Here is a 27,783-nt window from a genome sequence, read left to right as displayed (position 1 = left end):
ATTGAGATCCCTTCCCTTTATAACTCACTTATCCTCTGCCATTCCCAAGTCAAGGGTCGTATATACTGACCTAATAGCATATCTTGAAAACTAGAGCCAATCAACAATTTTAAGCATCATTTTCGTTCTCAGTGACCCAGAATTAGTAAAGTTGGGCTACATTTATTTCAGAAGCATTTTGGCTGTAGAGCAGTGATATTTAACAACAGGCTCTTCAATCTAGCAGAGAAAGGTCTAATACAATCTAATGGCTGGAAGTTAAAGATAGGCAAATTCAGATTGGAAATAAGATGTAAATGTTTGATAGTAAAGGAAATTAACCATTGGAACAATTTATCAGAGGTTGTGGTGGATTCTCCATCACTGAAAATGTATAAATCAAAATTGGATGTTTTCTAAAAGATATGCTCTAGGGATCTTAGGGAGAAGTTCTGTGTGTTATATAGATCAGAGCAGAGAGTAGATTATCACTAGGGCCCCTTCTAACCTTGTAATCTGCAAATCTTTGAAATTCTATGGTCTGTGAGACAGGTTTGACTAGATCACCTATTTGTTCCTGCTGTCCTTAAATTCCATGAATCATGAAAACCTTTCACCAATCCTTCTACACAAACACTTTTACCAAAGTTTTTCCCTCCCTGTGCATGTTTGGTGTAGGACTTGGTAATATCCATATTACAGATCATAAAAGCTTCCTTTTGGAAAGGCAGACAGCAGCAAATTATGCAGGAATTCATGAAGAAATGTTCCTTCTTGTAACGAGTCGGTGTGGCGCCCCTCCTGCCCAGGAGAGGGAGCGCCCAGCCAGAAGCCTGAGTGGGCGGGGCTAAGGAGTGGTGAGCCCGCCCCTCAGAGGGTCAGGCGACGACCCAGAAGTACAAAAGCCAGCCGTCAGAGCTCAGTTAGAGCCCAGTCGCCGCCGGGAGCAGACCTGCTGCAGGGAGCTCGAGACTGGGAACCCTCTAGGGCCCAGGGCAGCCTCCCTGACTGGCTGGAGCTTCCCCGCGCCCGCTACTTGGAGGAGCTGCCGGAGCTTCCCTGTGCCTACTACCCGGGGGAACTGCCGGAGCTTCCCCGTGCCTATTACCCGGAGGAGCCGCTGGAGCCTCCCCAGCCCTGCTGCTATCCGGAGGAACCACCGGAGCAAGCCAGCCTGGACTTCCCTGAGGAACTACCGGACCTGCCACCCAGCCCTGGTCACGAGGAGCCCATGGTGCTGGACTTCCGGGGGGCAACCCCACGGACCAGCTAGGCCCTGAGGGGGAGGTTGGAAGTAGCCCGGGGGCAGCCGACTCCAGTCAGGTTGCAACCATATCCAAGCCTATGTCAGTGTGTTGCGGGCAGGATCCCCACTGACGCAGCAGTGGACCATTTGCCACTGTTAGGGCCCCGGGCTGGGACGCAGTGGAGTGGGTGGCAGTCTCCCGCTCTCCCCGGAGCTCAGGCCTACGGACCTGGGCTTATAGACCAGGTGCCTTGGGCCTGAGCTTTGTGAATCTGCATTTGGTGCCCCACCTGAATTTAGGGATGGGCCCCTATAGACTATATTGCTGCTCAGCCCTGAACCAGAGGGCCTGAGCTTCCTAAACCCTGTGCCTTGCTCAGCCCTGAGCCAAAAAGGCCTGAGCTTTGTGACTCTGCATTTGGTTCCCCGCCTGAACTTAGGGCTGGGCCCCTTTAAGACTGTATTGTTGCTCAGCCCTGAAGCAGAGGGCCTGAACCCCCCCTTTTGCCTCTGGATTGTTGCTCAGCCCTGAAGCAGAGGGCCTGAGCCCCCCCTTTTGGCTCTGTAGTGTTGCTCGGCCCCGAACGGGGACCCAAGCCGTGTGACTTTGTGTTCGTCGCCCCAGGATCAGAGCCAGGGGGCCGGCCCAGCCAGAGAACGTGTAACGAGCCGGTGTGTGGCTCCCCTCCGCCCCTCGGAGAGGGTCGAGCCCCGGTCCCACACGCTCACACTTCCATGTAAAAAAGGGGTTTTAATACAAATAATTAGGAAGGCTTATAGTTGCATGCATGTATGCGCACACACAGGCACATACACATTCTTACCAGTGATTAGCACTAAAAATAACAGCAACAATTGCTCAGACAAACAGTTATAAAAAAACTGCAACTTTTCTTATTTTACAATTTCAGAGTCAAAGTGAACAAGTGGAATGAGTTGTGTCAATTGAGTAATTATGATTTAATTAACAGTGAACCATGCATCTCACTTACTACACTTGCAATTGTCTGACTTCAGAAAAATTCAAAAAGCTGACCCTAGATTATTTCCATGAGAGATTTCTGTGCATGATAGCATGTAAGTTGAAAGAAAACAAGATACACTTTGGTTGTTATATCAAAATGCTGAATTGCATCTTTTCAAATGCTATTCACTGAATACTAAGACAATGAAATGCTCATATTCCAGAAAAACCCTTTATCTGTCACTCTTTCCTATGTAATTTAAATGCAGCATTTATTGTTTCAAATACTGATTAGTTCAATAGAGGACAGTTATTTGCACAAACATTAAAGCACATGGGCTACCATTTTGTATGTTTCCACAAACTTGGAACACAGTTGGCAAATCTGTGATGGAATTTTGGAATTAAAAACAGGAAAGGAAGTGAAGATATTCCAGCCACAGATGAAATGTTCTCCAAATTCCTTAAAAAGGCAAGTCACTCTGCTGCTGTATGAGTCTCACAACAAGTCTAAAGACTGGTTCAACTAATTGTATAAGAGTCATATCCTTTAGTTTGTGAGCCCTCCAGACAGTCACTTTGTTCTATATTTTAGAAACCATCAGAGACCAGTCAGAGCAGTATTAAGTTAGGCCTTGTATATTTTATATAATTAATAAACTTGATTATTTGGGAACCAACTGTGTCCATGCGGTTTGTTCATATTTTAGATGGGAAACAAACAAGAGACATCAAAAAAATATTTTCATATTTATTCTACAATTAAATGAATCTTGATAAATGTAGCCATTTTCCCTGTTCTTGATTTGTCTAACAAATAGGATTCATATAGATTTCATCATTTTTTACCGTTCATATAATTCCTATGAAAACATTCCAAGCAGATTTGCAACAAATTGGTTGATTAATTGCTTGGGGTGTGTGTGTGTTTTTTTTACATGCATATTGTATGTTTACTAACAAAGAAAATGGGAACACACTATTTGGCAGAAACATTTTGGCCAAGAAATGAAGCTTTGGCTCCGGGCGTGGCATATCCTCATCTATTCGTAATGGTCACAAGGATGCATCCCTTGAGGTGACCCAAAAGTATTTTGTCATATAGCGCTAATCATAACTCATTTCCTCTACAAATCGGACGTGGATCAGTGTGTGACAAACAAAATATTAGTACTTCGTCAAACAAAGCACAGTAAACCTGTAGAACTCTTGCCAGGAGATGTTGTGAAGGCCAAAACTAACTGGGTTCAAACAAGAATTAGATAAGTTCATGGAAGATAGGTCTATCAATGGCAATTGGTCCAAGATACAACTCTGTGCTCTGGGTGTCCCTAAGCCTGCCAGATGCTGGGACTGGATGACAGGTGTGCAAGAGAAACAGGCCTTCACTCTTTGGTTGGGTGCAGCAAGTCAGAGACCATCTTTATTCTCAAGCAATTGCAAAGAGGAGAGAACACTCTGGCAGGGATTCACCCTGTCCAGGCAGGTCTCTATTATGTAAATAATGAAAGCAAGCTTTTATACCTTTGTGTTACATATAATAATGAGCAACAGCTGCATTTTGTTATACATTTTTCTTCCTGATATCTCACTTTTCTCATTAATTTCTGCTACAGTCTACATTCTGTTCTTATCTAACAGAATGTCAAAACAGTATCTCTTACTGTCAGTTCCCGCTCGCTTTCTATCCGCCTAGGCCTTCAGGTCTTGCGTTATTAGAGTCAGTGTTGGCCTGACTTTGTTAGCCTGACTCTTGCTTAAAGACAAACTAAGATCTCTATGTTCAATTCCCTTTATCTCTTTCTCCACTTCCACACAGGAGATAAATCACTTTGATAATTGCTCTGTTCTGTTCATTCCCTCTGAAACACCTGGCACTGGCCACTGTCAGAAGACAGGATACTGGGCTTGACGGATATTTGGTCTGACCCCATACGGCCATTCTTATGTTCTTATATGTCAGCATATTTGCTCAAGCATAAAGGGTCAGGCTGGATGAGTGACATGTCCAAGTCACCAGGATGTGTCCTTTGGGGGCCCTGAGAAGTATTTTATACACAGCCACTGAAAGCCGCTTTCTTTATTTGAATAATTAAACCCTACTATAAGTTGTTATACAAATCAGTCACACTTACTGTGGTAACATTTCTAATAGTGCATCATACATTGACGATTTAAAAAACCCATACGGTGTTGGAAGGAGGACGTGGGCAACAGTTGCCAACCCTCCAGGACTGGCCTGGAGTGGCCCGGGATTGAAGATCAATCTTTAATGAAAGATGACGTCATGTGACGAAATCTCCAGGAATCCATCCCACCACCAAGGGCAACCCCACGGGGGGCACCGCCCATACAGGGCTGCGGGAGGCAGGAATCCCCCGCCGCCGGCCAGGGGGACTCGCCGGACACAGGGCAGCTCAGGGCGCTGCAGCCCGAGTACCGACCCCCTCAGCAGGCCCCTGGGGCTCTCGGGCTGCTCCTCGCCCAGCCCCCGCAAGCGGAGGTTCCCTCCGGGCCGGGCTGCCCCTGCCTAAGGGCTCCGCCCTCCGCAGCCGGACGAACCTCTCGGGAGGCCCCGCTCCCCCCTGGGCCCCGCTCTCCAGGCTGCGGCCGCTCCTCACCTTCTCCCCGCAGTGAGAGGCGGCTCTGGGCACCCCGCTCCTGCCTCATCCCGCGGGGCGCGCTCAGGGCCAGGCCGGTGGCTCCAGGCGCCTCCCGTGCGCTGCCCTGGGGCAGGCCGCTGGGCCCGTCTCCATGGCGACGGCTACGGGGCGGCGCAAGAACCAAACCGCGCAGTCAGTGTTCGCACGGCTCGGTCTGGACGCTCCCGGGGAGGGAGCAGCTCCTGGGCCTTGCACCAGGCAGGGCAGTGCCACTTACCCTCCCCCACCCATTGCCCCAACACTCGCGAGAGCCCCCTCAACCTGCCCCCCCGATCCACTGCCCCAACACCCCCCCGAGACCCCCATGCACTACCCCAACACCCGCGGGACCCCCCGCATTGCCCCAACACTCACAATACCCCACCCGGCCTGCCCCCAGAGACCCTAACCGACTGCCCCAACACCCGTGGGACCCCCCACACACCCTGCCCCCCTGAGACCCCTACCCATTGCCCCAACACCCGTGAGCCCCCCCACCCTGCCCCCGACACCCCCCAACCACTGCCCCAACCCCCTTCCCCCTGACCCCTCACCCGCTGCCCCAACCCGCGGCACCCCACCCAACCTGCCCCCCTGAGATCCGCACCCACTGCCCCAACCCCTGCGAGACCCCACTCAACCTGCCCCCCTGAAATCCACTGCCCCAACACCCATGGGACTCCCACCCATCCTGTTCCCCCAAGACCCCCACCCACTGCCCCAACACCTGCGGGACCCCTCACCCACTGCCCCAACCATGGGACCCCACCCACCCTGCCCCCCTGACACCCTCACCCACTGCCCCAACACCCAAGGGACCCCCCACCCACTGGCACAACACCCACAAGATCCCACCCACTACCCCAATGCCCACGAGACCTCACTCTCCCGAGATCTCCACCCACTGCCCCAACACCCAAGAGACCCCCACTCACTGCCCAATACCTGTGAGACCCCACGCACCCGAGATCTCCACCCACTTCCCCAACACCTGTGGAACCACCACCCACCCTGACCCCCCGATGCCCCCACCCACTGTCCCAATACCACGAGACTGCCACCCACTGACCCAACACCCGCGAGACCAAAAAGCGCCCCCAAATTTTTTTAAATGGTTGAGCAGCTGCTGCTGCTGGGACAGAGAGGGAGTCTGAGCTGCCGGGGGCAGCCGGCAGCCCAGGGGGTCCCCCTGGTCAGGGCGGCAGCCGGCAGCCCAGGGGGTCCCCCTGGTCAGGGCGGCAGCCGGCAGCCCAGGGGGTCCCCTGGCCCAGGGAAACCCCGGGCTGCCGCGGAGGCACACTGACCCTGGGTGAGGGCGCCGCCCCAGCAGCCCAGGGGCCCCCTGGGTCAGGGTGCTGCCACGGCAGCCGGCAGCCCAGGGGATCCCCTGGCCCAGGGAAAGCCCGGGCTGCCAGCTGCTGCGGAGGCGCCCTGACCCTGGGTCAGGGTGCCGCTGCGGCAGCTGGCAGCCCAGGGGGTCCCCTGGGTCAGGGCGCTGCCGCGACTGCCCAGAGGTTCGGGCTGCCGGCGGCGCGCTGACCCAGTGGAATCCCTGGGCTGCCGGCAGAGGCTCAGAAGTCAGAATCCCTCTCCCTCCCAGAGCAGGGGCTCCAGCCTATGCAATTTTTCTCATTGCCGGCGGGGGCAGCGGCTGCTGGGCAGAGCTGCGCAGCTCTGCTTAGGGCACGTGGTAGGAGCCCTGTGATGGCACAACACAAGGACTTCTGGAGGAAAGCTGGGGCTGCCCCCTGGCTCAGCTTCCACATCAGCCCCAGCGAGGGGCACGGAGAAGAAAAGAGCCTCAGCGGCGGTCTGGTGGAGTGGAGGAAGAAAGAGGACCCTGACGCTCATGTGCTGGGCAAGGTAAGCAAGTGCTTCCCCACAGCTCGGCCTCAGGCGCCTGTGCTCCTGCCCCCTTGGTCCTTGGCTGGTCCCTGCTCCTGCTCCCCTTGCGTGTGGGCGGCTGGAGAGAACAGCAGCCTGCAGAGCTGAGCTGCCCCAGTGCCCCCAGGCACCTCCCTCGACCCCATCCCCCCCACAGCCTTGACCCCCAGCTCCGAGCCCAGCCCCTCTGAGCTGGACACCACCCTGACCCCATCTCCCCACATCCCTGAGCCCAGCCCCTGTGAGCTGGGCAACCCTGAACCCAGAGCCCAGCTCCCTGCCCAGCCCTGGGCAACAGCAGCACCACCCCCAGGCAGCGACAGCCCATTGGTACCAACCATCACAATCACCCATCATCTGCCCATTATGTAATTGCAAATGTATACAGACCATTACAGCTTTTAATGTTTTTAAATAATGTATTTAGTGTATTTTCAAATTATTACAAGTTAATTTTTGAACGTATTTCACTAGTTATTTTTTACATTTCCTAATACATGTTACTATAGTATTGCAAAAGTTTTATGGAAAGGGCCCCCAATTTTGCTTTGCTCAAGGCCCCCTGAGTCCTCTGGGCAGCCCTGTCTGAGTTTTAAGCCCTGCTGCTGTGTTTTGCCTGCAACAGTCAGGCCTAAGCCTGTGAGTGACCCTCATAGCAGCTGCCTGAAGAAGTGCTTGGGGGAATCATGCAGAAGGAGCGTGATATTTATTTGAGTTCTCTCCTCATGGAGGCTGCGCTCCACTTGGTGCAGGACAGCAGTCTCAGCAGGACTCTAGGCCCAGCACCTGGCCTCAGTTTGTAGACTTGTACTGCACCCATCACCGGGCTCAGTCTGGCACCGTTACCCCTCACCAGTGCCCAAGAAGCAGTCAAAAAAGTTGGATGGACTGGTTAGGTTAGTTGTCGTGCTGTTGCTTGGCCAGTGTAGAGACCACTGAATGCATAATATTCCTCTATGATGTTCTGTCCTGAGCACAATTGGCATGTTATGAGGTAGTGCCTGTGAGGGACCAAGTTTGTTGAGCGTCTGTTTATGTCATCCAGCCATCATGTCTTAGGTCTTCTGCGGGGGGAGTTTTTCCATCCTGCTTTCATTGGATCAAAGTCAAAGATTATTTTCACAGGGAAGTTAGTAGGCATTTAGAACAGATGAACATACCATCACAGAGAGCACTTGGCAACCATCTGAGTGTGTGTGACCTATTTAGTTAGAAAATGGAATTTTCTAAATTTTCTAAACTTAAAGTGCGGAAACATAAATTCTAAATTATAACATGTTACTCTGTGACCGTGTATTGTGTATAATGTATGTGATTTGAGGGGGGGGGCGCAAGATGGAAGTTTCGCCTAGGGCGCAAAATATCCTTGCACCGGCCCTGCGTCCTTCCTCCAAACACTGATGAGGTACAACACCTTGCCATTGCTCCATACTGGGGATCACCTGGTGGGTGGCGGCATGGTCACCTGGAAAGATGCGCTGAGAGCACTCCATGCCTGGCTGAGCAAACAGGAAGAGGAATTTCAAAATTCCCAGAGAATTTAAAAGTCAAGTCTGACGGTTGGTCACCTGAGGGCAGGGCAGTAGGGTTCAAAGTGTGTTTGAAGGGTTCACCAGAGTGACTAGAACAGGCATTGTGGGACACTTCTGGAGACCGAGCAAAGCGCATTAATAGACTGGAGTGTCCACACTGGCACTCCAGTGCTCCAGCTGGGGCACAGGGAGCTTTATGGAGGTGGATTACCAGGGGCACTCCAGCCGCAGAGTCCAGGGGGCTCTACATGCCTTGCCAGTGCAGACACCTCAGGAGTTAGGGCGCCTGGGGCTGACTCAATGTGCTCTAACCTGTAAATGTGGCCAAGCCCTAAGTGTGTGCAGGGTCAGTTACATATTTAAACATTTCACTTGGTCTGAAAAATAAGAATCCCCCTCCCCCGTGTGCCTGACAGACCAGCCTCTAGGCGAGGTGTTTGCCAGTAAGGAGCTACCCTAATTAGTCTCCTCCACCTCTGAAGAACCTGCTCCTATGAATACAAAGCCCCAGCAAACAACTGTGTGGCAAGATCTGAAACCTGTTTTGCTGTGGGGTCTTGTTTATTGCCTTGTTTATTGGAGGAAGCTAGCTTGGTAAGATGGAAAACTTTGTACAATTGTGCTGACCTGGTGGGAACCCTCGGGGCTGTGAAATGGAGCAGGGAAACCCAGATCTTGCTGAGTGTTAATGCTGGGTTAGGAAACAGGAAATTACTCAGAGAGGGGGAGAGCAGGCAGGCAGGCCGGCAGCGGAGACCCAGCTGTGGCTGGGCGAGAACTACAGTTCCCAGCCTGCTGTGCGCCGGGTGACGCCAGCTGGGTTGCACGTGGTGCTTAATCATCTGCCCAAGGAGCTCAGAGCCGGTGCTCAGGGGCAGGAGTGGGACTGTGCGAGGCTTTTTGTTCCCGTTCCGCAGGTATGAGTAAGGGGAGGGGGCGCTTTGTGGCTGGGCTTGGGGGGGCTGGTGGATTAATGAGCACAGGTGTCCCCCAGCGGCCAGCAGAGAGGGGTTTGGTGTCTGTATGCACCAACTCCCCTGTATCAAAACAGGATCCCTCGCCCACCCCTTCTAGGCATCAGTACTGGAGCCCTCAGGTAGTGGCCTCCTCCCCATCTGGGATGACTAAACAGGGTCTCTAGCAGCTATGTGATCATCGGTTCCCTTTCGGTGCTGAAATAGAGCCCTGGAAACCCACCATCACCCACACACCTACGCCCTTCTGTGGATGCCCCCATGTGACACTTCTGCTGCTGCAGGGCCCGCGGTGGAGCTGCCTGCTGTGGACATTAGATCTTAACCATCCCGGCATCCGCCATAAATGAGGATTACTGTTCCCTGTGAGGTGCTTGGTGCAGGCTCTGTGCTTGCCCTTCCCTATTCTTTTGTCCCCATTTCCTATGCTAGTGGGTCTGCTCTTTTTTCAGGCAGGTGTTTGAAAGGCAGTTTGTTTTTTGCCTGGCTGGAGTTTTCCTACTGCAGGCTGCATGTGGCCTGGCTGTGTTGTGACTGAGGGTCAGCAGTGGCAGAGGGTAGGGCATGGAGCTAAGAGTCTTTCTCCTGGTTATAGTGTCCCTGCTGTCAGCAGATTTCAGGGTTAGACTCCCCACGAGGAAGCTCTGCAGTAGAAGCAAGGGTTTAAAAGTTTCTGCAGGCAGTGTAGTTCTTCCAAATGGATTCATAGGAATCATTAATTGAACCTAGACAGCTAGTCACAGACGTTTGAGCTTCCTGGCTGTAAGGAGAGATAGATGCCACCTGCTTCATAGGAAGGGCTGATACCCTGTACTACACCTGATTGACTGTGCCATGCTATTTGAGGGTTTAGTGTGAAATAAGACTGTAATGAAGAACATTTATTCCTGACATTATGAAGTTTGCTGCCAGCATGGATATTGCAGTATACAAGACAAGGAGTTCAGCTCACTGGATGACTATTGTAATAACTGGAACCTGGTCCTGGGGGGAAATTTCATCCAGACCCTAGATGGCAATTCATTTTATACCCATAAATGTTGACTGATAACTAGGAAGTAGTATTAAGGGTTATCCTACAAGTGTGGTTCTTGTCCAGGTATGTATCTAGTTTAATAAGCTTCAGAAGAAAAATATCTGTCTCAGTGCTGTCTTGTACATGGGAGTTCCACTAGTTAACTATATAGTGAATTAGAAGTTATTTATGAATTTGGATATGTATGCCCTCAGCTAGCTTTTACCCTGGAAGGGTGACTTGCCCAATAATCATACAGAGGTGTTTGAAGTCAATCTCAGGGCTGTGTGAGGAGATGCTGTTCTCAACCTGCAGCTCAAAAGTGCTCCACACTGTATGTAGTGTTTGAAGACATCCACTTTCCTTGTTAACCAAGAAAACAATGGGAGAGGTCATAAAGATCAACTCATACCTTCCCCCTGGTGTGGCTGCTCTCAGGCTCCTCCCACAAGAATGCTCAGCCCACACCCAGGATCCTCTTTCCCCATAGAGCCCTTCCCAGCTCACGTATGTGGGTCTAACAAGGCACCTGACTCAGTATTTAACTGTTTCCCTGGGGGATTGGGAGCCACTTACAGGTTTGAGGCAAATACTACTGGCCTGTTAATTTTATGGTTTAGGTTTGTTTTCTCTAATCCTATGCTATAATGCTGATGCTGCATGGCTGAGTTACACTTAGAGTAAGACGCTGGGTGACAAAGCTGGTAGCTTATTTTACTAATGCTTGGGTCTTAGTTGATGATCCCATGATAGGGCAAACTTCAGTCTGCTCCTCATTCCTGTCTGCCTGTTCCCTGCTTCCTGATCAGCACTAAAATGAGCTGAATAAATATACCGAGGAGCTGTGAATTGTACCAATTGGTGTCATTACTGTTCTGTGGTGGAAGGAGGCAAGTGTCTCTCGCCTCATGCTATAAGGGTTAATCCAGTAACTGTGCATAGTGGGGCCGATGAAGGACAATATAAAGGCCCTCATTGCTGGGGAAGGGAGGAAAAATGCAGTCCAGCTCCTCATTCAAGCTGCTCCTCTGCATCATGACCAGTTTCTAATTAGCGTAGCTCAGTTGTAAACAGAGCTTTGGGGACAAAGCAACCAATGCAGACACGTGAGTAATACTTCTGTGATTAAAAGTAACCTGGATTTGTGCCCTTTTTGGGGGGGGGCGGAGGGGAAGGGAGCCTTTTCCCCTCTTAGATTTTTTTTTTCTTTGTCTTTCCTGCTTTTTAACCCTTGGGAAGTTTTAATTTTTGTTTTCCTTGTTTTTTTGCTGGAGAGATCTTTGGAGGACCTACAGCAACAGAGTGGCAGCTTTCTTAACCCATGATTCAGGGTTTCCTCCCAACTGTGTGTTGGGTATTTGACTTAGCGATATTAGCAAAACTCAAAAGATTTTAAACAGTTTAATGAAAATCACTTCCTCTTTCAATGAATCTTGTTTTACTTCCTTGGTACTTGGAGAGGACAAGTTCATAGAATCTTCCAAGAGAAATGGAAAACAAGATCTGCATTTCTAATGGAAAAATAGACTTTTTAGGCCTCCTGTCCTCAGCACACCGAAGCAAACAAGGGCATAACCTCTATTATTTTATTGTGAACTGTAGCACCTAGGAGCCGTAGATGTGAACTCAGGCCCCTTTGTGCTGGGTGCTGTACAAACACAGAATAAGGAGATGCTCCCTGCCCCAGAGAGTTTACAGTCTCATCTCTTGCCACTACCTTCTGCATGTCCCCTTTAAGCACTGGCAATAGCTCTAGCGTAAGGGGAGGATTTCAGACTTGTGCATCTCTGAGCTCCAGAGCTGTGGATCTTACACAAAAGTTGAGATCCCCAACCTAGCAATGACTTTGTGGTGTCCTCTCGTGATGAGTGTGAAAAGCCAGAGACCAGTGGTCCCCAGCATGGTGCCCATGGGCGCCATGGCGCTCACCAGGGAATTTATGTGCGCCCGCCTAGTGCCCAGCATGGGAGAGAAGCCGAGGCACTACACCTGCCGGGGACAGAGAACTCCGGGGCTGCAGGCTATGGGTGCCTGGGTTCTCTGTCCCTGGCAGGTGCAGGGCTGCAGCTTCTCTCTGGATTCTCTGGGGCTGCAGGTTGCGGGCATCGGTGTTCTCTGTCTTCGGCAGGCGCCAGGCCGCAGCTTCTCTCCAGCTTCGAAGCTGGAGAGAAGCCACGGCCCTGCCCCTGCCAGGGACAGATAACTCTGGAACTGCAGGCTTCATTCTATGTTAAAGTAAGAATAATAAATATATTTGGACCAGCAGTTCAACAGTGTTTTTTACTTTTTTAAAATAAATAAGGTGAAAACTGTTTATATTTATTTTGTAAAAATGCCTTAATTTTTCTTACAGGTAGATAAAAAAGAGCAAATTCACATGGTAAGGTGAAAGAGTAATTGCCGAATAATTTAATACCTTTTACATGTAAAATTACCCTTTTTATCTTATAGATTCATATATTATGTCATAAAATATGATTTTTTTGTATTATTTAATGTACAAATACAAAATAAGCCTTGAAAAATTGTTGGCACCCGCCACACTCTTCTGAAAACATGAACGTGCTACTGGCCACAAAAAGGTTGGGGACCACTGCCATAGACAATGCTTGGGAGAGGGAGGATTGTGGAGTGAAGTGCCCCCTCCACATTTCTGCTTGGCCTGCCGGGGGTGAGGGAGAGGGGCTCCCTGCCCTGAGGCAGGTTCAGCTTCTGTCTCTGGCATCCGGGGATAGGCACTTTTCATGCTGGCTGCTCTGAATCACTGCTCTATGCAGCCTGGTGGCTGCCTGAAAGGCTGGGGTGGGAGGGGAAGGGGTCGGCCTGCCCTGCCCCTTCTCCTTCCCACCCTGGCCTGACTGCTGTGGACAGGGTCCAACTGAGCAGGAAATGTGCCGGGGGAAGGGGGAAACTCCAGCTTGCTCAATCCCTGTACCCAGCAGCCAGGCTCAGGCGAGCCAGGCCACCGCCCCAGACAGGTGCTCTCTCAGGCCACTGTAGCGCGTGGAGTCAGCAATCCAGAGTGGCCAGCGTCAGCCAGTGTGAAAAGTGGCTTTTTCCTGCTCCCTGACCAGGCCTCGTTGCCAGGGAGAGCAGCCGAACATGCTTCGGGAGAGGCTCAGTGGGAGACGGACATACCTCACTCCATCTGCCCCCTCCCTCCCGGCCTCCCCTCCTGCGGGGAGAGCGCAGCAGCCATGGGAGGTTGCTGAGCAGAGCAGACACGTGGGGCGTTCTGAGCTGCTCCCTCCGCTTGGTTCTGCGCTCCTGTCATTCCAACTGGCAGCTCTTCAAGTCTTGCCCTGAACTTTGTCCCAAAGGAGGACAAGGGCTTTTGCTGTGTTTGCAGAAACATGAGTTGGAAATAAGGAAGTTGGCTTTGAAATACAGGGTGTGTGTGTGTGTGTGTGTGTGTGTGTGTGTGTGTGTGTGTGTGTGTGTGTGTGTGTGTGTGTGTGTGTGTGTGTGTGTGTGTGTGTGTGTGTGTGTTTGAATGAATTTTAGTGACCAGGCACCAGTTTCACACCCTTGTGGCTTGAAGTTCTCTCGAGCCACAGGATGGGTGCAGCATAGACCACGCGAGCAGTGCAAACAGCTCACCGCTGTGCCTCAGCTCTGACCTGGAGGGGCCAATTGTTCAGAGACAGGAGCTCTCTTTCTGTCTGTCCAACCCCTGGGTCTGTCAGCTGAGACAAAGATGAGCAGTTGTGGTGATGGCATGCAAAAATCCTTATCACAGGTGACAACAGAGCTGGGCCGTCTAGCTCAGGCAGCAGAGGCTCAAGCTGTAAGAACCAAAGGTCCCAGATTGGGTTCCCACTGCTTACGACCTGCCCAGGATGCAGTGTCCTGTTTAAATGGGAGGTTAAGTTGTGGAACAGCTGGTAGAGTACAAGAGGAGTGTTGGTCCAGCAAGCCAGCTGTGTCTAGCCTGATTTTCATATACACTTGATGGCAGGGTGGATTTGATTTAGATCATGATTTAAATAACTAATCAGGAAGACTCGATTTAATCATGGATTTCAACATAAAAGTACATTCTTGTTGGTGGTTATAACCTTAATACATATTCTTCACAACTCAGAGGTAGATGTAGGTTTCATTTTTAGAAGGTACACACTATACATTTTTAAACAGTGATTTATTTTGAAAACTTTTCAGATTAGTTTTACAGCTATATCAGAGAATGAATGATTGGTTATTTCATTTACCAAAGGTAATTGAAGCAGATGTTTATGAAATCATTGGGAGGTGAACTATCTCCAATTCAGGAGGTTAATCATTAATATTTGGAGGATTTTCTTGCCATGGTGTATTAGGAGGAGAACATCACCAGACAGACATTTTAACTGTTTTATGTAACTAAAACAACAACTTTATGTATTCTGGATTTTTTTCTTCAACAGCAAACATATGCTTGTTTTGTTAAAATACTATCTGAATTTTTGAATTTAGTTAAACATTCAAGTTTTTTAAAATCAGGTTTGTTTTATGTTAAAATTGTTCGTAAATAAACTAGTTAAATGAAATATTAAAACTTAAAAACAGCCATTTTTGCTGTTAACAAGCATGTTGTCTCTGGAGACACAAATCCACAGTCTGAGAACTGCAAAACTAAGCCTCTCTGATGGTATCTTCTACACTGAGCACTGAGTCCCATTGGGCAGATAGAAAGATTAACCTACATAATCTATACAGAAGCCTCTGGAACCCCATAAGGTTGGGTCCCTAATCCATGAACTGTTGGAACTCATTTCAAAACTTTTCTTAAACATTATATGAATATATTGTCTCGTACTATAGAATTAGAATTTATAATCCCTATTCCAGGATGAGATACATTGTAGCTCAAAGATATCTTAATTAAAACTATCTTTAGATAGGTTTTATCCTCAAAAAGCATTTTATCAAAAAAATCTGATTTATTTATTTTAATAATTGATTTTTATCCACCCTGCTTGATGGTGCTGCTCCTCCTCTGCTCCTCTTCTAGGTGCAGTAAAGTAGCCTGAACTCTGTGTCTGGGGACCCCTGGACAAGGCCACTTGTGCCTGTAGCAAGATAATGAGTCTGCCTGCTTTGTGACCCCTTGGAGGCTGGGGCTGGATGGAGTCGATGTTGTCTGGTGTTTCCTTTGCCTGAGGTCTTGGCCTGGTGATGAGGCACTAGGGAGAGGCAGAGAGCAGTTAGCGCGCTGCCAGACGGGGAAATGGCCCAGCACAATGTGGGGATCAACAGGGAGTACAGAGACTGGGACTGGAGCGCCGACGCCGGGGAGCGGGCAAGACTACTGCAGAGCCCCAATGTGGAGACTGGGCCGAAGAGCGATGAGGGGCAGAGACCTGGAGCGGGGACCACCTCCACCCTCGGGGCCGTCTTCATTGTGGTGAATGCTGCCCTCGGGGCTGGGCTGCTCAACTTCCCTGCAGCCTTCAGCACTGCGGGTGGCGTGGCCGCAGGGATCGCACTGCAGATGGTGAGCCGGGCAGGCCTGGGGAAGGGGCTGTGGGTGCCTGAGATTCCCTGCAGAAGACAGAGGATCATAGAATCATAGACTTTAAGGTCAGAAGGGACCATTGTGATCATCTAGTCTGACCTCCTGCACAATGCAGGCCACAGAATCTCACCCACCCACTCCTGTATCAGACCTGTGTCTGAGCCATTGAAGTCCTCAAATCATGGTTTAAAGACTTCAAGGTGCAGAGAATCTTCCAGGATCGTGCAGGAGACATCTTAGCAAATGATCCCACTCACTGCTCCAGGGCCAGGTGGTAGGCCCCGGGCTCGGCATATCTGTCTGGGTGGGATGGGCCATTGGCTTGAGGCGCCAGAGCTCTGACTGCCCTACTCTGCCCACAGTCCCTGCTGGTGTTCATTATTGGAGGGCTGGTGATCCTGGCTTACTGCTCGCGGGCCAGCAACGAGCGCACCTACCAGGAAGTGGTGTGGGCTGTGTGTGGCAAGGTCCCTGGCGTGCTTTGTGAGGTCGCCATTGCCGTCTACACCTTTGGCACCTGCATCGCCTTCCTCATCATCATCGGAGACCAGCAGGACAAGAGTGAGTGCTCAGGCCTGCCCCCTGAGAGGGAGGGGAGGGTGTTACACCTGGGGGAGGGCGTGGAGCAGGGGCGAACCTGCTTCTCTGCAAGTGATGGGCATTTTCCGTGCCCCATCCTTGCAGCTTGTGCTGGGCCTGGCAGCCCTCAGGAGCCAGGTTGAGGGGATGCCCTGAATGACGGCCACAAAGACCTGCAGTCTGTTGGGTTCCTTTCACCAGACCCTCCAGCGTCCCAGGGTTGAACTGCCAGGGCTGGGGCCCCTGAGCTCTCTGCCTCTGATTCAGAGCAGCTTCCATTCTTCCTCCTCCTCCCCATGTTCTCTGGCCCAGGTTCGAGATCTGCCCTCTAGCAAGAAGTTGGCATTGGGCTTGGTTGTGTCCTGACCATACTGTTCTACCCTTGTCTCCTTCACCAGTCATTGCTGCGCTGGTGAAGGATCCCCAGAGGCCAGATGGCAGCCACTGGTATGCGGACCGCAAGTTCACCATCAGCATCACGGCCTTCCTCCTAATCCTGCCCCTCTCCATCCCAAAGGAGATTGGCTTCCAGAAATACGCCAGGTGGGTGGTTGGGAACTGTGGGTGGGAGGATGCCAAAGGGACAGGCAGGCAATTGGGCCTGACCAGAGTGTTCAGTTGTGTTCTAAGATGGCAGCAGAGCCTAATGAGTAGGGCACTGGACAGGGATCAAGGAGACCAGGGTTCTAGTCCCAGCTCTGGCAATAAACTCTGTGATGTTCGGCAAGTCCCTTCACTGCTCTTCGCCTCAGTTTCCTCACCTGTAATATGGGGTGTAAAGTGCTTTCAGGGCATCATATGAAAAGCATTGTGTTTATCACAAGCCCCCCCTTCTCCAGCTCTTCCATACCAAGCCGGAATAGGAGACTGGGATGGCGGGAGTGGGTTCCATGTGTCTCTGGTTTCTCCCTGGGGACAATGAAGATGGTCCCATAGGTAAGCAGGTGTCATATGTCTCTGCTAACACTTTCCTTTGCATGTCACACTGTCCCCAGAGCGAGCAGTGGGAGCACAGGCGTATACAGGCGTCTGCTGCTTTAACCACCAGGTCCTCTAATGGCTTGGAGCAGGGCTAGACAACAGATGTTCTAGGTAGAAAATCAGTGGCCATTGGTGGCTGGCTTATCCTAAGGCTACCACTGAAGGAGTTGGATTGATGGTGGCAGTGATGGGAGATTGGAAGGAGCCAGGGTCCTGGAGGGAGAATTGGGTGGGGTGTAGTGGGATATCACAGCTGGGCCCTCTGGGAGAACCGTGGGAATGTACCAGGGAAAGGGAGATGCCGTTGGAAGATGTCCTGGCCCAGGCTCACCAGATTCTCCCCAGGGAGGCTCTGAACAAGGAGTAAGAGTGAGCAGATGTGGGGAGCAGCACTGTCATCTGTCCAGTCTCTTCTTTTTTGCAGCTCCCTGAGCGTGATTGGCACCTGGTATGTCACCGCTGTCGTCGTCATCAAATACATCTGGCCTGACAAGGAGATCACCCCAGGACACATCCCCACGCGGTACGTGAAAGCTGCACCCATGCTTCAAAACCAGGCTGTATCGAGTCCCAAGTTAGATTAGGGAGATAAAGGGGTGGCCCTATACCGGAAATCCCCGCCCCTCCCGTCGCAGAGCAGCTGTCTGATTCTGATCAGCAGTGAAAAAGCTAATGATGCTGAAATGCGAACGGTCATACATTCCCGCTCTAAATGAGTTCAATCTACATGTCTCCAAGAGCTGCTCTTTTGGTTTGGCTGCAGGCTCAGGCAGACAGTTCACCATTGGGGCTGCTTCTAGGGGGTTTGCTTTGCAACCAGGTGGCTAAGAACTCTTTGAACTCAAACTTTTAAACGAATATATATTTTAATTGAAGCTTCTTACTCCAATCCCCACAGGGAAATTAAATCCACTTTCATAATATGTGTAAATGCTGACTCATTTCAGCCAGGTGCCTTCTCTGTCCCACTGTTATACAGGATGGGAGAGAGCACTTTATTATTTCCCTGTGGGTCTCCCAGTGCATTTTGTCCTGGAGAATTGTAAGATCCTTGGGGCAGGGACTGTGTCCATCTCTGATTTGTACAGCACAGAGCGTGTTATTGGTTCTTAAATGACACAGTCTGCAGAAACGTCTGGTACATCAGACAAGCACTGGCCTTGGTTGCCACCAGGTATCTATCCCCATGAAAGTCTGATATCTTATGAGCTAGAAAGAGCAGCTTGCTATATGTTATGGGGAAGCTGGGATTTCCGAATGGTTAGAGAGGAAACCTTAAAATAGTCACTCAGAACAGGCAAAAATATAGGGGGTTTTCCAGGCAGGACAGCTTTAAATATCCTGGCAATGGACAAAATATCCAACAGGTCTCTTTTATAGTTATTAATCTTATACAACAAATAACATCAAATATCAGTAATAAAGGAAAACAATGGAAGTATACATTTCATTTTAGCCAAATGGATTAATGAATTATATTGTGCTGTACAGGGAAGCAAAGGCTGTTGGCCTTTGTTAAATTTATCTGTAGATACAAAGTGGTGTATTTTATGGCACATTCCTGGGCGAACAAGAGATTTGGTTCACTGGTCTCCAGTAGTGTTTCAAATTAGGTCCTCTTCTCTGCTAATGGGTCACTAGATGGCACGCTGCTCTTTTGACTCAACCTCCCAGCATTGTGTGTGTGTTAGAGCACTGTGCCATCTTATGGATGAGCTGTAAAACAGAGGCCTTGATCACTTGTTGCCATTTTAAAAATTCCCTCCCTTTGCAAGTGTCCAGGCCAATTGCATCTTGGGTGATTAAATTCTGTCCACCTCACCCTTTGTACGTGTGCCTCAGAAGAAGGCCTCACTATTATTTTTACGTTGGTCAAATAATATTATGATTTTCTTATGTAGCATTGCACCCACCATCCATACTGTGGTCAAACAGATTTTAGATCCAGCCTGATGATCTAACCTCCCTTCTATTTGCTTAGTACCTTATAGAGAATTTTCAGAACAAACTAAATAGGGATAAGAGGGAAACACAGGCCAAGATTTTCAACAGTGGCTGGTGACTTTCCAAGTACCTCTGTTTGGGGGTACCTGACTTGAGATGACTTTTAGAGGGGCCTGATTTTTGAGAGGGTGGATGCTCAGCACTTTGTGAAAATCCGGGCCCTTTAAGGTGTCCAGTGGGGCACCCCAAAAATCACTAGTGCCCTTTGAAAACATTGACCACTGCATGTGCGGGGAAGCCTCCAGTCATTGTGCAGAACTGCAGTGAAATGAGCATGCCCTGGTGCACCCCGCAAATGCCCTCTGGAGAGTGACTGTACATGTGCTGTTGAGATCTGCTATTTAACCTAAGTGTCTGCGCTGGCAGCTAGATCTGAACTGGCTGTGATTTCCCTCTCCACAGCCCCGCCTCCTGGATGGCCGTGTTCAACGCCATGCCCACCATCTGCTTCGGATTCCAGGTACAGCTGCTCCCAGGAAGACCTGGGCCGATGGAGATCTAAGACAAGTTAGGAGCAGGAAATGTCCATCTGTCTCATTTGCTGACCCTCTTTTGGATTAATTTTGGTCCGCTCCTGCCCCTCCTTTGCTTTAATACCAAGGCTCCTACTGCCCCTGCTGGGGCCTCAGACTGATGTGAGATGCCAGCAGAACAACAGTGTCTTAAAATGACCATTGAAGCTGAGGACAGAGATGACCTGTTGTGCTCCACTTGGTCCCTTTTTTGAGGCCAGAACTGGCTTGTTCCCTGCAAGACCTTGTCAAGTGTTGTGTCCAGTCTAGTTCTAACTGGCCCAAGTAACAAGATTTCCACCAGTTCCTTGGGAGATTGTTCCCCAGTGAGAGAGAGCTCACTTGTGCTCAGGGTGTTTCCCTGGGAGTTCAGCCTAGGAGTCCCTTTATGCCCCTACCTCAGGCTGAATAACACGCCTGAGCATTCACACCCTTCCAGTGTTTGCAGATTGTTATTCTGTCGCCTAGCCCCGCCATCTATATTAGCTGTTCTCCTTTCCTCCTCTGTCAGTCCCTGCCCCGCCCCCTGGCCTGTTTTTCTTGCCCTTCCCTGAACTCCCTGGGGCTGGGTAGTGGCATCCATCAGGCTGAGTAGGGCGAGGGATGCTTTCGCCATCCATGACATTTCCCATCATGTCAATTTCACGGCTCAATGTTTCCCTGCCAGCACACGGCCTGGCTTTATGCTGGACGGATCCGGGGTGGGTAAATTATACTGAACCCAAGGAACAGCTGGGAGGTGGGCTCCCCTTGTCCAGAAACAAATCCAGGTGTCTCTTAACTCAGTTACGGTCTCTGCGTCGGTTGCCTTCCCTGGTAACTTGTTCCAGTGTGTGGAGGGGCTGCCTGCCTTTGTGTCCCCTTCCTCTCCCAGGGTAAGGCTGGCGTTGATGGATTCCCCCCCGGAGCACAGAACGCCTGGCCCAGCAGCCCCTTGCATGCTCTTTCTATCTCTGGCAGTGCCACGTGAGCAGCGTGCCCGTCTTCAATAGTATGAAGCGGCCCAAGGTGAAGCCGTGGGGAGTGGTGGTGACGGCAGCTATGGTTATCGCTCTCTTTGTCTACGCAGGGACAGGTAGGAGCAAGGCCCTTGTCTCTGGCCTGCCCACGGGGCGCCACTGTTGCCACAGCACGTTCTCTTGGAAGACTTCGGTTGGGGAAGCTGCGAGTTTCCCCTCAGGCAGAACTGCTGAGAGAGACACCCCGGGGCTGGAGTTGCTGTAAACTGTCCCGCAGCCACTGCAGCTGAAGAGCTGCTGTCATCTGTGTGCATTCGGCACTCTGACCCCAGATCCAGCTAGAGCCTGGGCCCCAGGGACAAACCCAGCCACCTCCTTCAGCCAAATCTCTGTGCCCCATCTTTCCCCTAGCCCCTGCTGGCATCCTCCCCTGGCTTTCTCTTCCCCTCCAGGGATCTGCGGGTTCCTGACGTTTGGTGCGAGCGTGGACCAAGATGTGCTGCTGTCCTACCCCTCCAACGATGTCCCCGTTGCCATTGCACGGGCCTTCATCATCCTCTGCGTGCTGACATCCTATCCCATCCTGCACTTCTGCGGCAGGTGAGAGGCATGGGAGGTGGCCAGGAGTGACAGATGTACCCTAAAAGTTTGTGTGTTTGGGGGGGGTAACACAGGCACTCAAACTGTGGCCCCCTGCTTGCTCCCCCCCGCTTGCTTACCATTACTATTGGTATCGCCCTAACCTCCCATTCCAGTGCCCCTGGAGGTGGCTCATGGGGCGCTCCAGACTAAATGGATTGGTTCTCCCCTGTGCTGCCATGCTGTCTTCGAGGGGCAGGCCGGGCTGTGCCCAGGCTACTAGAGATCCTGCTGTTCTGAACGTACATACGTTCCTGGTAACCAATCAATGGTGGGGGAATCCTGATATGTGAGGTCTGGGATCACAGTAGGCAGCCCCCCAATTCTCCCATCTCTCTGCCTCCTGCGCAGGGCTGTGCTCGAGGGGCTCTGGCTACGCTACAAGGGGGAAATGGTGGAGGAAGATGTGGTCCGCGAGAGGCGCCGGCGTGTGTTCCAGACAGTCTGCTGGTTTCTCCTGACTCTTCTCCTGGCCTTGTTCATCCCAGATATCGGCAAGGTCATCTCTCTCATTGGGGGCCTGGCTGCCTGCTTCATCTTCGTCTTCCCGGGTATGGCCCCAATGTTCCGTGGGTTGGAATGACGCGGCAGCCAATCAGAAAGCAGCCAGCCTGTTGAACAGTGAGCACTGTGTTTCATTGGGTTGCTGAAGAAGGCCCTGGGGTCACGCTTCACAGGCACCCTGGAGGTTTATGTGCCAGGAGTCCTTCAGATCCGTTCCCACTAGGAGATCAGTACAGGCTGTCTGGCTCCATATCCCATCCGGCTCCATGGCGTGGGCGTGTATCGGAGGCAAGGGGAGGCCAAACAGGATGCAGCGCACCTCCCTTTGGAGACCCGCTGGCCAGACGCCTTTGGGAGACCACCACTGAAAGGGCACCTGGGACATGGCTCCGCCCCGAGGCCCCGCTCCCGCTCGTCTTTTTCCCTCGAGGCCCCGCCCTCGCTCCGCCCCCTCCTCCAAGGCTCCCCTGCCCTGTGCCTCGCTCCTTCCTCCCCTTGGGGGAGAGAGAGCAGGCCTTGGGGCAGGGCCACAGTCCAGGTGCCAATGCACTTCTAGGGAGCTTCAGGCGTTGACATCCAGCCTCCCCAAATCCAGGTGGCACGCACCATACATGCTCCATAGTATGCTGAGTGCTGTACAGCCCCTTTTGAGCCAAGGTTCCAGGAAAAGATCACAAAAGGACAAGACGGGGACACACACACACTCTCCCACTCCCTCTCCCTTTCCCTCTGTGGTCCTGAATACAACAAAACATTATCCTCCCTTCAAGGACAGGGAGACATCAAGGGCTCAATTCGCAGCAAAGGAGGCCCAAAGTCCATGCCCCCATTTCCACTGCCTTCCCCCTCTTCTCCCCCCGCCTTCCCCCCCCCAAAAAAAAGAAAGTGGCCCCAAATCATGAGAAGTAGTATAGAGGAAAGGACTGGTGCTGTCCCCATGTGACGTTAAGTGTACCACACACTGGTAAGTCACTGTGGAGCCAGACTTGTGATTGTGGGATCTAAATGGGAGGTGGGAGTGAGTTTGGCTGGCTGTGTCCTGAACTTAATACGCTTGCGGGGTAAGAGAGGTATGGGAGGGGTACTGAGTGCTCCCCCTCCCCCAGGCTGGTTAGCAGGGCACTTAGCACACATTTCTAGAGGGGGTGGACCTGTCCCCTTTGAGAAGGCAATAAAATGCAACATATTGGGATGGAGGGTATGGCCTGGTGGTACTGATTGCCTGTGCTGTCTCCTGCCATGCAAGGGAATCCAGTTCTTTCTTATTCTGGACTCTTTCTTCTTATGTCATCCATGCTCCCGGACAGGAGAGGCTGCATGCTGAAGGGGGGTGCAGAGGGAATTCCTTGATCCCTTTAATTAATTAGCAGCATTGATAGGACAGTACTTCCCAGTCAGGCTGGGAGGGGGAGGGTGATGGTGATGGGGGTCTTATCTTCCCTCTATCTCACTGTAACAAGTCAAGAAAAAACAAAGAGGGCTTGTCTGTGTGTCTCTCCAATTCCTGACTCCTCTGCCTTCTGGGTGTGGCTGTTTAAGTCTCTGCTCAGGAATCTGACTGCTGATCACTATGATTATTCTGATGTTCAACGTTGTTTGCATTCCCTCCCTGCTAGGACTATGCCTGATTCAAGCCAAACTTTCCGAAATCCAGGAAACTAGGTCAACCAGGTAAAAAGCAAATTCGCTGTCCATTTCTCCCTCCCTTTTTGCAAGATGATTCAGACGTTGGTTCCCATTGGCGGGGTTCAGCCAGACACTATATCAAGGTGAGTTCCTTTGCCTGATGTTGCACCCTGACCTGTCTTCTCTATTCACAGCTGGTGGGCGCTGGTCAGCTATGGGACGTTTATGGTCACGCTTGGAGCCTTCATCTTTGGACAAACCACTGCCAATGCCATCTTTGTGGATCTGATGGCCTGACTCATTCCACAGGACTGGCTGATGCTGCCCTCCTTAGAAGTAGCTTTGCCTTTGGGACAGCCCGGGACTGAAGGAAAAAATTGATTTGGCTTCCGATGTTTCCAAAAAGTTGGTTGGAGGGGAACATATTCCTCTCCTGCTGGGGATTTTGTTAGTCTGTTTCATTGGGAGAGTCCTACAGGCTTGTGTGTTCATCGTCTAACACACCATCAGGTCAGGGTTTTGTTCTAGCTTCTGGTTCCCAGGCCTGGGAAATTGCAGAGGCTCACTACAGAGAATTCAGACACTGACCCAGTGGGTGTGCACAGCACGATGCCCTCCTGGAACGAGGTCATGATGGAAGCCTTTGTGCAGAAGGTCCCTGGAGCGCCACACTGGAATTCCATGCTGAATTGTTACCCCTTTTGGGGTAGAAATCTCTGAAGAAGTGTGTTTGGGATTCACAGTGTGTAATAGGCAGTACCCCCCACCCCCAGCGTAGGAGACCAGCAGGGAACCAGGAGACCATACTACATTGGGCTGCATCTCCTCTCTGACAAATCCTCTCTCCCAAACAAAAGGGCCTTAAACTACCTGTTTTAATAGTGAAATGACTGGTGAGACTTATAAAGCAAACTGGTAACCTTGCTTTATGAACTTAGGAATTATTCATGTCGAGGTTTTTAGCTTCAGATGATAAAACCACAGGAAATTTTCCCTAAGAAACAATACTTGTATTGATGATCACTCCTTATGCTGTGTGTGAGAATGAAATACTCCATTCTTGCATGATGAGACCGTTGTCTCTGTCATGGTAAGAGTGCTTGGAAGGGAAGGGAATAGATATCAGATAAGCTGAAGAAAGGAATGCTTTTTAATACATGTGAGTGCAATTCCTCAATCATGCTTCATGAAGAACTCTAGTAAATACATTCCTTTCTTTGTTCTAGGCTATCAAGTTAGTTTCTATAGAAAAATTTCTGCCATATCACTTTGTTCATTTTTTTTGTTTTTGTTTTGTTTTGTTTTGTTTTTAAATGCTGGGCTTTCTCATCTAGTCAGTCTTTTCTGTTCTCACTTACCTCAACCAGGGGATTACTTAACCTGCCTCTGATTGGTTTACATTTTTACTGGAAGGTGCTGCTGATTGGCTATTTTGTAACAAGCACTTTTCTTCTTCTTTGTAGTTGGGTGGAAAACAGGGCCAGGGAAGAATCTAACAAAGCACATCTGTCCTGACGTGCCACTGAGCACCAACAAAGCAGTGTGATGTTTACAGAACCAGTGTTCCCCCTTCATGCATTTGGGGGCTTGATCGCTATTTAGTGAAAGTGCTATGACTCTGTAACAATTATTTATTGATTGGAGGGTTCAGAGTTTTCAAAGGCTCTTGTCATTTCAAATCCTGTTCTTCCAGGACGGATGTTTGCTGGACGGGGCTGATAATCTTAGGCAGGGCCGGCTCCAGGGTTTTTGCTGCCCCAAGCAGCAAAAAAGGAGGAGGAAAAAAAAAACCAGTGGTCGTGATCTGCAGCTCTACCGCTGCTGCTTCAGTCTTCGGCGGCTGGTCCTTCGCTCCGAGAGGGAGTGAGGGACCCACCGCCGAAGACCCTGGGTGTGCCACCCCTCACCGTTGGCCACCCCAGCTGGGCTGGTGCCTGGAGCTGGCCCTGATCTTAAGTTTAAAGGGACACTGTGAGGGCAAAAATCTTAAATAACTTTAAAAGCCCTCCACATGGATTATATTAAATACCTACAATTATTAAAACTGAGAATTTCTAAATAGCCCAGAGTAAACAAACTATACTATTCACTGTTTGCATTTCTCTGCACTTGGAAGAGGAGAAACAAACTGGTCAGTTTCACTTTTGTTTCTAGTCAGTTTCACTCTGCTAGCCTCAGAGGTTAGCATAGTAGCTGGGTTGCAAACTCTGTAGAGGGTAGTTAGATCTCAGTGGAAAACTGTTCTCATTGGAGTTTAAAAACAACCTTTTCTGTTGATCTGTTTTGTAAAATAAATAAAATAACTCTGGGTTTGTGTTTTACCATAAAACCTAAATGTTGAACCTAAGTTGACTTGACCACTCTTTAATATAACCACGTTCTCCAAGGGACCTGCCTCTCTCCCTGAATGTTTGTTCCTACTGCTGGAGAAGCATGTTCCCAGGAACACCAAACTTTACTGCCACGGAGATTTGCAGAGAGTTACCCCTAATGTGGTGGTCAGTATATGAAATGTAACATTCTGTTTTCAATCACGCATTTCTGATTATGTTTCTCTTCTCCTGTGCATAGATGATGTGGGAGGCCCAATGGGAATCTGTTTAATTCTTTATAACATTTGCTCTCTACAAATACACTTTCCAATAAAACACTACAGTAGCACGGCTTCTGAGCATATCACACCCTTGCTCTGTATGCATGTTATCCTCCCCCCTCAGCTCCCCCATTCTGTGATACTAAAAATGTTCAGCTCCTAATGAGGGTGTCATTAAGCCAGTGCGCTCTCTGAACCGAAGTGGATGTGGTGTCAGTTAAATACTAATTTTAGGCACCCTAATTTTCCTCTGTGAAATGGTGTGTGCTTTTGTTTTGCACAGTATGGCTTTCTAGACTTCTGCATTCTAGTTTGAAAAGCCTCAACTCAGGCCAGGTCTACACCACAAAGTTCTGGTAGCAAAGCTGTGGTGGTCAGGGGTATGGAAAAACCACCTCCATAGCTGACACAGCTGTGCCAGCAAAAGCCCTGCTGGAGACCCAGCTGTGCCACCAGAAGAGGGCTTCTGTCAGCACCACTAAGGTTCAGGGAGGTGGTGTTACTCTGGCTAGGTCTACGTGTCAACCACTGCAGCCGCTCTGCTGTAGCACTTCAGTGTAGACACTTGGCTACATCCTGTTGTTTAGTTCCCGTGTCTCAGGGAGGTGGATTAGTTCTTCCGTTCAGCTTGGGTTGGTTTAAGTATGTCACATGGGTGGATTTTTCACAGGCTCGAGCGCCATAGCTGCATGAATCAACCTAATGTTTTAGTGTAGACTGGCCTAGGCTAACAGAAAAACTCCTCCTGTCAGTATAAGGTGCGTCTACAGGAGGGGGCTTTGCTAGGGTAGCTATACAGTACTGCCAGAACACACTCCGTTTCAGCCCAGTTCCAGGGAACAGGTGCTCCTATTGCTCAAGGCCACTGCAAGTGAGCCCTGCGTCTCAGCAGAGTCTCCAAGGGTTAAATAGGGCCTCGAAGTAGAGCTCCCTCCAACTGAGGTTTGAGGCAGGTAGGCGGGGCTGCAGGAGGAGGCCTGCACTGCTTCTAGCTGTGCTCTGCTGGTTTTGTGGGTGATCAGAGGCCATCAGTCTCCAGAGCCCTGTCAATCTGGTACCTTTTGTGAGTACTAAATACATACCGATCCCATGAGTCAGCCACTACTGGGCAAATGTTTGTTCCCTGACACACCAGCTGGGAAGTCCCTGGGAATTTTGGGAGACTTCTGCTTCCTGCCCATGGTCTCAGCTAACCAGGGTTAATGGGTCCAGCTGAGCCATATAGAGCTGAGAACTGGGCCTGATGATCACATGGCAGATTTCATTGGGTTGTCCATGGTAGTATGGTCACTGGCCCTTCTCAATCCCAGAGCTGCTACAGGCAATACCCTGTCTCAGCATTACAATCAAGCTGGTCCCTTTAGCAAGTTAGCTCTGTGACTGTTGGGAGAAGTGTGGTCTGAGTGCAGGCCTGAGCTCCAGGGCTCCCTGACCACCATATCTGGCATTCCCACGTACCAGCCATGTGACCTTGAGCAAGTTCTTTTGGCTGATATTTTCCAAGAGCCTGAGACTATTTGTGCCCAAATCCCACAAACTCTATTGACAGTCCAAGCCTCAATTGCTCTCTGCCTCAGTTTCCCCACTTGTGAAATGGAGAGAGTTGATTATAAAGCGAGAAAAGAGCTAGCTATTTCATTACAAGGGGGAAAT

At 50.4% G+C, this 27,783-nt stretch overlaps 2 protein-coding genes across 11 annotated transcripts in view; one reads left to right on the top strand and one right to left on the bottom strand.

Annotated features, from left to right (window-relative positions):
- Positions 1–5,044, bottom strand: part of ZDHHC1 (zinc finger DHHC-type containing 1) — a 65,733-nt gene extending 60,689 nt beyond the window's left edge. For 3 of the 5 annotated variants that reach the window (XM_050922968.1, XM_050922969.1, XM_050922972.1), the window contains exon 1: positions 4,811–5,042. The gene's annotated coding sequence lies outside the window, so the exon portion shown is untranslated. Of the gene's footprint in view, positions 1–4,810 lie in introns of all 5 variants that reach the window. The other 2 variants (XM_050922970.1, XM_050922971.1) reach the window with 2 other exon arrangements.
- Positions 5,045–6,433: 1,389 nt separating this feature from the next.
- SLC38A7 (solute carrier family 38 member 7) lies at positions 6,434–25,884 on the top strand. Of its 6 annotated transcripts, none has more exons than XM_050922987.1 (11): positions 6,434–6,694; positions 15,230–15,712; positions 16,096–16,294; positions 16,711–16,855; positions 17,718–17,816; positions 19,700–19,757; positions 20,770–20,884; positions 21,221–21,368; positions 21,759–21,958; positions 23,528–23,582; positions 23,732–25,884. In XM_050922987.1, exons 2-11 carry the CDS (start codon positions 15,446–15,448, stop codon positions 23,832–23,834), a joined length of 1,389 nt encoding a protein of 462 aa, XP_050778944.1. In that variant the 5' UTR covers positions 6,434–6,694; positions 15,230–15,445; the 3' UTR covers positions 23,835–25,884. The 6 variants fall into 6 exon arrangements, 5 of the variants coding, with proteins under 5 accessions (XP_050778944.1, XP_050778943.1, XP_050778942.1 ...); XM_050922986.1 differs by lacking the exon at positions 6,434–6,694 and adding an exon at positions 9,080–9,164; XR_007769343.1 differs by lacking the exon at positions 6,434–6,694 and adding an exon at positions 12,590–12,616 and having other exon boundaries at positions 21,759–22,028; positions 23,732–23,749.
- The last annotated feature ends 1,899 nt before the right edge of the window (positions 25,885–27,783 follow it).

Source organism: Gopherus flavomarginatus, chromosome 14, assembly GCF_025201925.1.
Source record: "Gopherus flavomarginatus isolate rGopFla2 chromosome 14, rGopFla2.mat.asm, whole genome shotgun sequence".
In the NCBI taxonomy this organism is placed as follows: domain Eukaryota; kingdom Metazoa; phylum Chordata; order Testudines; family Testudinidae; genus Gopherus; species Gopherus flavomarginatus.
This window is presented reverse-complemented; position numbering and strand designations above follow the sequence as displayed.